Source organism: Orycteropus afer, unplaced genomic scaffold (assembly GCF_000298275.1).
Source record: "Orycteropus afer afer isolate SDZICR_OR568_19922 unplaced genomic scaffold, OryAfe1.0 scaffold00002, whole genome shotgun sequence".
NCBI lineage: Eukaryota > Metazoa > Chordata > Mammalia > Tubulidentata > Orycteropodidae > Orycteropus > Orycteropus afer.
This window is the reverse complement of record NW_006921589.1, coordinates 16,809,286-16,821,769: the sequence shown is the minus strand read 5'-3', so window position 1 is coordinate 16,821,769 and position 12,484 is coordinate 16,809,286. Positions and strand designations below refer to the sequence as shown.

Below are 12,484 nucleotides of genomic sequence, written 5' to 3'. Positions count from 1 at the left end.
CTTTGTTGAAGAGGGTCTGTGCAATCCTTCTGCCTAGTCCGCCATCTTGCCCCGCCTCCCTAACAGCTACTTTTATTAGCAATTTGATTCTTTCTTTTACAGATAATCTGTCTTTTTCCTCTTACAGATCATTTTTCTTCACCAATTTTGTTAAGATTTGTAATTACAACATGCCTAGTTATGGTCTTATTTTTATGCACCGTGCTTAATGCTTGGAGGGCACTTTGATTCTTAATACTATATCTTTCTTCAATTTTGGAAAAGTTTTACCTTCCTACTATTTTGGAATAGTTTTGGCTATTGCTCCTCAATCTATCTGTACATTGTCTTCTTTTGTAACATCTTTTAAACTGAAAAAAAAAAGAAAGAACAACTCACTGCCATCGAGTTGATTCTGACTCATAGCAGCTCCCACTGGGTTTCTAAGACAGAGGTAAAGAGAAGTAAAAAAGAGGTTCATTCCCCTAGCCTAGTCAAAAGATGCTTTCATGATATGTATAGATACCAAGAGTTAATTGAAAAACCAAACCAAAACCATTGTCATCAAGTTGATTCTGACTCATAGTGACCCTATAGTACAAAGAAAAACTGTTCAGTAGGGTTTCCAAGGCTCTAAATCTTTACAGAATGCCTCATCTTTCTCCCATGGAGTGGTTAGTGAGTTCAAATTGCTGATCTTTTGGTTAGCAGCAGAATGCTTTTTGCCACTGCACCAAAAGAGCTCCTTAATGCTAATAAAAGCAGTCCATGCCAAAGGATGCAATTATTCTAGATTATTAAAATCATAGAGAGTATTGAAAAAGATCTGAAAATAAGGATGAGTATTGAACAGTTTAATGAAGGACTAATAATCCTTAAAGAGAAAGAAACGAAACAATAACAGTTTCAAATGACTTTAGAAAAAAAAAGATGATAAATTAATAGCTAGTCAGTCATTCATAATAAAAAGGCACAATGGGTGAAGAAAAATACACTAGATTAGACAAAGTTGAAAGAGTTAATGAATTGCAACACTATACAAAGAGATTCCTCAAGTTTGTAGCACATATAGCTAAAAAAAAATAAAAGCATTTAGACCATCAATAAAGTTGGGAGATGAATTTGGGTATACTAATGTATGTCTAAATGAGCTCTGGTGGTACAGTACGTAAGGCATTTGACTGCTAGCCAGAAGGTTGGTGGTTCAAATCCACCAGCCACTCCACAGAAGGAAGGTGGGGCAATCTACTTCTGAAGGAATCTCTCTTACTCACAATTTGATCTTATAACTCCAAAGCTTTCAATATTGTTGCTATTTCCTTTGTCCCAGGTCTCCCAAACCAGTAGTCTCACAGTATCCCAGAACAGGTTTTATGTTTATGATTTAGGAATCTTGTCCTCTGGTGATAGAAAGCACAGATCCAGCCACTGAGCAGATGAGTTGGTTCAGCTCCAGGTTGTGGAACAGTGTATTAACTCCAAATTCCTTAAATATACAGCTTCATTAAAACTGTAGCTTCAAACAGCATTAGACAACTTTTGTCATCTTCATTTTGTCAGAAAACCCTACATTGTCCCTCATTATGGCATATGTTGACTTTTATCTCCTACTGACACAAGTCCTTTCAGTCTCTGTTATCATACAGAAGAAGGTGAATGACCAGGGGTGCTTCCAGAACCAAAACCCAAAGGCCCATGATTTCATCACTATCTTCTGCCATGTCTTCATGTTTCATTTTTCTTTAATGAGCATATTTACTATTATTCTTTTTAAGTCTATGATTGTTGCAAAAATATAGATAACATATTTAGCAATTCAGTATTTTTCATGTCTACACTTCAGTTAGCTAATTACATCAGTCACATTCTGCAATAGTTACCAATATCCATTGCTAAATTTTCCATCACCAAAAACACAAATCCAATGCTTTGTAAACAAGGACTCCCCTTTCTGCTTCCTTTCTACCACTGGTAACCACTGTTAAATTCTGATCTCTGTGAATTTGCCTATTGTGTTGTTGTTGTTATGTGCCATCGAGTCAGATCCAACTCATAGTGACACATCCTTGGGTTTCCGAGGCAGTATCACCATGGAAATAGATTGCCCCATCTTCCTTCCGAGGAGTTGCTGGTGGGTTTGAAATTCCAGCCCTCTGGTTAGCAGTCCAGTGCCTTAGGCACTATGCTACCAGAGCTCTCTTGCCTATTGTAGGTGTGTCATATTATTGAGATCATGCAATATTTGCCCTTTTGTGGTTGCCTTATTTTACTCAGCTAATGTTTGCAAGCTTCATTGATGTTGTAGCATGCATAAGAACTTTATTTCTCTTTATGGCTGAATAATAGTCTTTTTTATGTATACCCACATTTTCCTTTTCCATTAATCTCTTGGTAGTCATTTGGATTATTTCCACATGTTGGCTATTGTAAATAATGCTGCAGTGAGTTTTGGTGTACAAGTATCTTTTGAGTCCCTGCTTTCAAATCTTTTGGATATATACCTAGGAATGGAATTTCTAGGTCATATGATGTGTCTATGGTTAACTTTTTAGGAACTGCCACATTGTTTTCCACATAAGAGGGCCTTTTTACATTTCTACAATGTACAAGGGTTCCAATTTTTCCAAACTCCTGCCAACACTTGTTAATTTCTTTGTTAAAAAATTTATTTATTTTTAATGACCATCCTACTGGGTGTGAAGTAGGATCTCATTGTGGTTTTGACTGATATTTCATTAAATTGCAATGAAAATTTGTGTAGATGTGTCTGTGTCATTGATTTCCTATGTTCTTTCATCAAGCTCTTTGATCATCTTATACTCTTAAAAGTGACTTATTAGCTCAACTTTGTCCTTGAGACATAGCTTAGCCATTAATTGCAAATTCTGAAACCAAACTGGTTTAAATTCTGGCTCTTCCTATTTTAACTATGTGGACTTTGGGCAAATTAATTACATGTTTTGTGGCTCAAATTCATCATCCATAAGATATGGGTGATAATAGCAACCTATTCCATAGAAATTTTTATTTTTCCTTTTTGAGAATTACATTCTATTTGCATATGTATGTATACAAATGTCTGTTATCATGAGTGGCACATAGTAGTTACCCAGTTAGTGTTGTTGTTGTTATTATGTGCCGTCGAGTTGGACTCCACTCATAGCAACCCCTCCTTGTGTTTCTGAGGCAGTATCACTACGGAAGTAGATTCCCCCATCGTCCTTCTGAGAAGTGGCTGGTGGTGTTAGCTTTTATTATTTTTTATTGTCTCATTTTATTTTTAAGAAAATCTTGACCAGAAGTCCTTCAAACCTTCTTTAATTATTTTAGATTTTGTTTAGCTGCATATTGTGAGGTAGGCTTTAGGTTTGAAGCTCATGTACTTGACAGTGTCAACTGTGACATTATTTATGGACATTTTGAAAACTATAAGATACTATGAAAATGTATGTTTTCCTTGTGTCTCTTTCAAAGACTCATACATTGAAAATTAATGTATTTGGCAATTAATTCTAAAAATGTATATAATGACTTTATTTGAGGAATTTAATTATTTTTACTGTTCATGTTACTCACTTAAAACATTAAGGGATTTATCAAATTACTCATAATTCCCCATTATAAAAATATGCAACATTTAAAAACATTATTTCCCTATTCAATATTTATATATATTATATAATATTAATCAGTATAACCATACCCACCCACTGCTATTGAGTTGATTCTGAGTTGTAGCCACCCTGTAGGACAGAGAAGAATTGTCTCATAAGATTTCCAGGGCTGGAAATCTTTACAGAACATCTTTCACCCATGGATTCAAACCACTAATCTTTTGGTTACCTGCTATGCTCTTGTGGTGTAGTAAATTATATAGTGTGGCTATTTTAGCCATCAAGCTTTGTAAACTCTGTGGTGGGATTTATTGTGAGAAACTGAGTAGCTCCTGATTGTTAAAGTTATCCACCTGGGGTATTTCTGTTGAGAGGAGCACAATATAATTTTCTGGGAAGTTTGCTCTCTCTCTCTCAGATGTATAGAATTCTGATGTTGGAATTGGTTAGTTAGGCCACTCTGCCAGGCTCTAAAGGAGCCCTCTAACAGGTGGAAAAAGTCTCTCTGACTGCTGGCTGAGAAAGATGTGCTGCTGAGAGAAACATCCTCCTGAGAGACATGAACTTGCTGAGAGAGACATGAGAGACACACGCTGCTGAGAGAGAGACTGCTGGCTGCTAAGTGAGACACTTGGCTGCGAGAGACTGAGTGCATTTCTGAACCTGAAGTGTAGCCTGTTGGTTCCCTAATAAACCCCATAATCTGTGAGTTCTGTGTGGCCACTGCAGTGAATTATCAAACCCACCAGAGAGGTGGTGGGTGCTGCGGGAGGAATGGTTGGTGCCAGGGTAGATGAAAGGACTGGAGGGAGGCAACATGTCTGGCCTCGCAGCATGTCTGGCCTTGCACTACTGATGGCAATTCTATCTTCCTCTTGGGTGGTTATAGGAAGTCGGAAGATGCAGCTTCCCTGCCTCTTTTGCAGTGCTCTTTTACCACTGCTCCTCCATGTCTTCTGTATAACCATAGGAAAATGCTTTTCCTTGTCTTTCATTGTTTCTGAAATTGTTATTTTAATGTCTTCATAAAAATTCATTTGGTGTTCATTCCACAATTACTTATTGAACATCTACTATGTGTTATTCTACACCATGGGAACACATAGCTAAATAAAGAAGTTGCCTGCACTAATAGTTTATGACATTCTCATGTGTGCATAGTAAATCAGTTGATATATAATTATTCACTTAATTTTTTTATCATGGATTATAACTCTTTAAGAAAGAAAATACATACACACAGAGATATTTATAATATGCTGGTGCTCAGCCTTGAAGAATCTTTACAGAAAGGTATAAATGGCATGGATCTAAATATATTTTGTGTATGTAGATGTTGTGTAAATTGACTTTCTCAAAGAAAATGGGAAACAAGAAAGTACTGAAACAAGAAACTTAGTTGCCTCATTAGGATTAACACCCAAAGTACAGTCAATTGATTCTATGTTTCCATAATAAAATACGACCCTCTTTATTTTTTTTCTGCCATGCAATATAAAGATATAAATAGAAAATATTATTACTATATGACTTTTTAACCTATTTGAAAAATAGCTTCCTAACCCCAAAACTTATATTAATATGCAAGGTTGTAAATCTTGTTTTTGAAAATTATATAATGCCAAACTATATGCTTGTATTAAGATAGACTGTAGGTCTATAAAAATAGTCTTTTAATTATTCAATTAAATTATAAATCACCTTATTACTATCCTAGTTTCCTCTTTTTCTTCCTTTTTTTTCTATACTATATTAACATGCTTGGAACCACTGTGCAGAGAGAGAGCAGTCTACTTGTCTAACTACAGCTGTTGGTATCATTTGCTTGAATGGTGCCTCTGACAGTTTTCTGAATCCACAACAGAAGTTTTATTTGTTCATCATTTGAGTGCTGCAGATTTTACTTGTTTCCATTTTTTAACTTACAAATAACTTTTTCACCAACTTTGTAATACATTTTAGAATTAGTATTGTAAGTTTCCAAAGTATGAAAATATTTGTGATTTTTGATACATAATGCTGAATTTTTCTCCAATATGCTTTCAAAAGCCTAATTGGAGCTAGTTTGATCTTTGCATTGTTCTGCTCTAACTTATAATTAACTTCTCATCTAAATATGAGGAGTTCTGGTGGCATAGTGCCTAAAGCATTTGACTACTAACCAGAAGTCTGGAGGTCCAAAACTACCAGCCACTCCTCGGAAGGAAGGTTGGACAATCTACTTCCATACTGATACTGCCTCAGAAACCAAGGAGGGGTCACTAAGAGTTGGGTTCAACTCAACAGCAGTGAGTTTGGTTTTTCTTTTATCTCAATATGGTTTATCCTGTTAAATGATCTTTAAATTGGAGGTGGAGAAACTTAACTAGGGCAACCAAAATGGTGACTCTTCATTTTCATCTCAATGGTATCCTCTGTCCACTGCTAAATTCTACTTGTGCTATTTATTTGATTCTTATGTTTCCAACAAAGAAATTCTGAGCTTTAACTTATTTAACATTTCTATTTTTGAAAATCAAGTCTTTTTTAATCATATGTAGTCAACATTGATTTTGAGACAGATATTTCTTTGTTGTTGTTGTTGTTGTTAGGTTACGTTGAGTTGGCTCCAACTCATAGCAATCCTATGCACAATAGAACGAAACACTGGCCCATCCTGTGCCAGCGTCACAACCCTTGTTATACCTGAGCCTATCATTGCAGCCACTGTGTCAATCCATCTCCTTGATGGCCTTCCCCTTTTCCGCTGACCCTCCACTTTAGCAAGCATGACATCCTTCTCAAGGGAATGGTCCCTCTGACAACATGACCAAAGTAGAGATAAAGTCTGGCTGTTTTCATTTCCAAGGTGCATTCTGGCTGCTCTTCTTCTAGGACAGATTTGCTAGTTCTTCTGGAAGTCCAAGGTACTTTCTTTATTATTCGCCAATACAACTCAAATGCAGCAACTCTTCTTTGGTGTCCCTTATTCATTGTTCAGTTTTCACATGCATATGAGGTGACTGAAACAACCATGGCTTGGGTAGGTACACCTTAGTCTTCAAAAAGACATCTTTGCTCTTCAGCACTTTAAAGAGGTCTTTTGCAGAAGATTTGCCTGATGTAATACTCATCTGACTTCTTGACTGCTGCTTCCATTGGTGTTGATTGTGGAACCAAGTAATGTGAAATCTTTAACAACTTCAATCTTTTCTCCATTTATCATGGTGCTGCCAGAGATTCATTTAATATTCATTTATTCAATTCCATATTCAAGATCAAATGCCTACCATGTAGTAGGAACTATGCTAGATTTTGGGGACCCAGTGTTACAATCGACAGCCTTAGATCTGAATCTGAACTTCTCTGAGTGTTCTCTATGCAGGCACCTCTAATACCTTCATTTCCTCAGCATTAATAGTGGTACCTTGGCACAGTTGGAATCACATTTTAGAGTGGCTCCCAAAGCTCTTGAGTCTTTTATTCACTTTGAGCTTATTACACTGTTGTGTCTGTCACAAACAAACAAACAAACAAATGATCAAAAACCAAACTAAACAACATTTTCTTTGAAATATATCTTTCTGAGTTTTGGTCAATTGCTGAACCATAGCTCCAGTAGCGTAGTGCCTAAGGCACTTGACTGCTAACCAGAAGGCTGGCAGTTCGAACCCACCAGCCACTCCTCAGAAGGAAGGTTGGGCAATCTACCTCCATAGTGATACCGCCTCGGAAACCCGAGAAGGGGTCGCTATTAGTCCAGTCCGACTCGACAGCACAACAACAACAACAGTTTGCCTTTGTTTTCTTACCTGTTACACGTTCTAGAAAGAATGTTTGGTTTTTCCCCCAGATTGTCAACCAATTCCTTTCCCACCCCTCTCCATCTTCAGATCCCTGAAAACTCACAATGTCGATTCTAATTAGCAACGTTCTACTTTCTTTCTCTGCACTATAGAATGAAGTCACACATGGCTCCTTGAGGTGGGAGCAGGTGGAATACAAGGTCTTGAGGATATTCTATGTTTTAGGTTCTGGGTTTTCTGTATCTTTTAACTCCTTTTTTTTTTTTTTTTTTCTTTTTTTTCCTAAGTGATTCAAAACCAACAGGGTTAGAATTAACATTTGCCTCAAGCCTGCTATGTAAACACTTGGATTTACATAAAACTTCTAGGTAAACTTTGAAGAATCATTCTTCATCTATTTGTTTAACAATGATTTGTTAAGCTCCTCTACACAACAGCACTATGACAGACACTGGATCTGCCTTACCCAGCTAACTGGGAGTATATCTAGACTATCTTTTCACTACTAAACATCTTCCAGTTGTCAAATCTATACACACACTTATTTCTACCACTTAGTAAACTTTTGTGCACATTTTGTTATGGGGTGCTGTCAAGTCTCTTCAGTTCATAGCTGCCCCACGTGATGGAGCAGAGTAGCCCCACATGATTTTCTTGGCTGCAATTTTGACAGAAGCAGGTCTTTTCTCCTGCAGAGTCACTGAGTGGGCTCAAACTGTCAGCTTTTCAGTTTGCAGCCAAACACTGGTACATTAAAAGCGTTTCATAAATATTGGCTAGCATTATTTAATATTATCAAACTATTACACACTTATCATTTGACAGCAGCAAAGTGTCAAATATTGAGAGAGGAAAAATTAAAAATATTTAAATAATCATTTCTCTCCTATGCAAATTGAGTCTATTTTTTTCATATTTTAGAGCATTTCCCAAAAATTTAATATTCAATAGAATAAAGCATACTTTAAGATTGTTTTTAATTCATAATAATAAAGAAAAAACCATTAAGTCCGTAATCTGCCTTTGGTGAGAGGTACTCCCAAATTAAGCTGTGATTGAAAGCCATCAATTCCGTCCTCAATATTGGAAAAAAATATATTCCATTTTGTGACTTCTGAAAGATGTTTGAAGGCTTTATATATCTGGACAGATTTCTTTCTTTTATTTCTAACATAATATTTCCTGCTCATATTTAGTACTATTCTTTCCTTTTCTGAAAATTAAAATCACTGATTTCTTATAATACATGTTTACATATTTGAACAAATTCCAAGTTCTTCATGTTCTTTTTAAGTAATAAAATAGATCAAACATCCCATTTATTAGATTGAGGATAAGCCTGCTGTATTGCTTTGCCAGTGACAACAGTTATAGAATTTTAAAACTAAGGGCATTTGTTTCATTACTGGTGTGTTCAGGGAGAAACAAGAGTTCCCTTGAACTGTAAAACAGAATGTGCAATTTTTACATAAAAGATGAAAATCAAGGAGTAGATGAGAAAATTATGTGAGCTAGGTCAAAAGGATAAAAAGGAAAAAAAATATGCAATAAAAGTTATCACCTTCAACATTTTAGAATATTTAGGAAGAAAATGAAAGGATGGTTTGGACTTAACATAATTAAGCATGAGCTGAATGGGAAATGTATATTGAATTAGACATGATACGTGGATTTACTACAAGTATTAATAACAAGCATTGACTTGATTTGGCCAATACTTATATATTCCACTGATTATTAGACAAAGAAATGAAATGATAGGATGATGAAAATGAGGGCAGTTATGAGTTGCTGTAGAACAGAAAGCCTTCTTACTCCTCTGTTTCATCCCTAGTCACTGACATGAAGTAAAATCTCAAAAGGCATCTCCCTGAGAGGCCATCAAGAGGAGTGTAGACAGATGATGAGCTCCAGACTGATGAGCTGGGACTAGTACTTCTATACTGGAAAAATATAAGCCGCTGCTTCCATACCATTGAATCCATATACCCTTCCTTCTGTTTTCTGTGCTCTCTGTCCATTTATCTTCTTCCTTCCCTCTCTACAAAAAAACAAGTCCAAGTATTTCTGGGAACTTTGCCCAACAGACCACAAGTGCCATTTCCTTGTAATCACTCTTACCTGGCCCCAGTCATCCCACCAGCCCTGATAAAAACTCTCCTCACCTTGAACCCATTTGTTTTTCTACCTCTGCTTTTATTTTTCCTCCATCTGAGGTATAAATTATAAGCACTAATTACAAACATAAAGTGTGAGTCACTTTTAGTATAATTATTTATGTTTATAGTTTTCATGTCTGTAGTTTTAACAAAATGTTGAAATTATTAAACAATATCAATACCGGGCAATGTTTCATCCTGTTGTACATCGGGTCCCTATGAGTTGGATCCGACTGAACAGGACCTAACAATAAAATAACAACATCATTTTAATGTGTAGATCACATATCTGATGTGTACATATACACAAATTAGCAACATGAGTATATATATTTTTGTTTTATTACATCTTCTTATATAATTAAAAGGAGCTCTGGTAGCGTCTGCTAACCAGAAGGCTGGCCGTTCAAACCCACCAGCCACTCCTTGGAAGGAAGATGGGCAATCTACTTCCATAGTGATACTGCCTCAGAACCCAAGGAGGGGTCGCTATGAGTCGGTCTGACTCAACAGCACATAACAACAACAACAACAACTGGTAGCGTAGTGCCTAAGGCACGTGACTGCTAATCAGAAGGCTGGCGGTTCAAACCCACCAGCCACTCCTTGGAAGGAAGGTTGGGCAATCTACTTCTGTAGTGATACTGCCTCAGCAAACCAAGGAGGGGTCACTGTGAGTCGGGCCCAACTCGACACCACGTAACAACAACATATAATTAGAATAATCAAAATGCTTCCCTAGATATTATCCTGCAGAATTTATTATAAAATCCTCTATATTTAGAATATAACTTTTATAACAATTTTATATATAAGACAAGGAGAAAAAATTTTATACATTAGAGAAACATTGTGAATTTAATAAAATCATAACTGTGGTAGTTAAATTTGTAGGGCAGCTTGGCTGGGCCTGGTTCAGTGGCTGGACAGCTGGTGGTAGTTATTTCCTATGATGAGACAGGCAATCAACTCCTTGGTGGGATCTACCACAAGCAGCTGAGTGGCTGCCTTTGGGATTGGTCTGCTTCCTGTACATAAGGAGAAGCCTTGGGGATAGTCTCTGGTCTATGGCACTTGGAACCTGCATGTAGCCATGTCGTTGTTCAGCAGCCTGCCATGCTCTGCCAACCTTGGGACTTACAATGCACATAAATTAATGGCCTACTATGTGGCTTGGTAACATCGGGACTGTGCCTCTTTACTTGTCAACCTTGGGCTTCTCAGCCTCAGCAGCCAGCAGCAGTCTGAGTGAAGAAACATCTCTAGCTTCAATGGGCTTAGAGCAGGAGGCAGAGCTGGACCCCAAGGTTGAGGGGCTTTCACCCAGCCCCTAGAGCCTGGCACTTTCAACTTGGACTTAAAGCCTCCAAATTGTAAGAGAATAAACTCCTATTTGTTCAATCCATCCCATTCATGGTATATTCTTGTCAGAGTGGCACTAGGTAACCAGAACAATAACTCAAACATTTCTTCTGTGGTTCACTATATGTGTGTGTGTGTGTGTGTGCGTATACATGTGCATATGCAATATGTATGTACATTTGTGTATATATACATACTAATTGTCTTAGGGTAGGTTCTCTAGAGAAGCAAAACACAGGAAAATGGCTCACACATCACACAGTTATAGAGGTTGCCAAGTCCCAAACTCCTGGATCAAACACTTCCCTTTTGATGCAGTTGCAGGGGCTGACAGGCCCAAGATCAGCAGGCAGTATAACAGGCTGCTGACTTTGGTGGAAAACAAATCCAAGATCAGTAGGCAAAATGGCAGATTGTTGGCTCACAGGACAGTTGTAGAAGCCAACTCAGAATCATGATCCAGCCAAGATGACACATAACCTTCTTTTTTTTTTTTTAATTTTTTTGAAGGGCCACATGATAGCTTCCTGTGATGCCTGTGGGGTTACAAAACTTTGGGATTTTCGGAAGCTTTTACCAGTTGTATCCATTGATATAGGTCCAAGTCCTGGAAATGAGGTGAACTTTGATTCAACAGGTAGGATCCTTTTTGTTTAACATTTATGACCAAGCAAACAATTAAAAATTGGTTTGGAAACAATTTTCTGTTTCCATTTAAATGTGATTTCTGCTGTGCCACCAGAGCCCCTATGTAATTTCTACTCTGAACATTATATTACAGTATATTACATCATGTTTAATTACATATCATATCATGTTATATCATGAAAGAATTATATACATCATTAGTATAACTGTGTGCCAACATAAATAACATAGGCTCCAGCCAATACCTTGCAAAGCCTTGGAACCACAACCCTAAGAATCATCATCCAAGGTAAGTCAGTTGGGTTTTCTCAAGGTAAAATACCTGGCAATGCACAATACAGAAAAAAGTCTGGCAAAAAGACAACTCGAGACATTGTTTTTAGTGGAATGTGTTAGTCTCATGATCATTTAATAAATTATTCCATGTTCTCTAGGCTTTTAATTTAAAATGTGTATTCCTCTTACTATTGCAATGATCTGCTCTGCATGCTTTAACGTTATTTGATTGTGTTTAGCATTTTTCCCACAATGATCTTAACATTATAAATCAAATGAAATATTTTATCCCTGCCAAGGACGAATAGTGTAGAAACTGATGTTAACAACCACACAATGCTTCCAACTGCCCATTTAGAAAATTTAAAATACAGTTTTATCTATATCTTTAATGATGTCCTTGATAAATAATTTGGCTCTGTTATTGAATAATGTAACTTTTATTTTGAAAGTGTGTTTTGTGTTTTAATCTGTTTAAATTTTTGAGAATTAAAAAAAATCTTTTATCTATTTGTGGTAGAACAAAGGTGTGGCTTTGTTGTTGTTGTTGTTGTTAAGTGCCGTCGAGTCGTTTCTGACTCATAGCGACCCCATGCACAGCAGAACGAAACACTGCCCGATCTCGCGCCAGCCCCACAATTCCTGCAATACTTGAGCCCAT

At 36.9% G+C, this 12,484-nt stretch overlaps 1 protein-coding gene across 1 annotated transcript in view; it reads left to right on the top strand.

The window, feature by feature from the left end:
• The window catches only part of SPAG16 (sperm associated antigen 16), a 1,240,018-nt gene that overhangs the window by 945,562 nt on the left and 281,972 nt on the right, over window positions 1-12,484 (top strand). Inside the window, exon 15 of the mRNA XM_007959961.2 lies at window positions 11,410-11,536. Coding sequence (XP_007958152.2) covers window positions 11,410-11,536 — 127 coding nt within the window. The remainder of the gene's footprint in view (window positions 1-11,409; window positions 11,537-12,484) is intronic.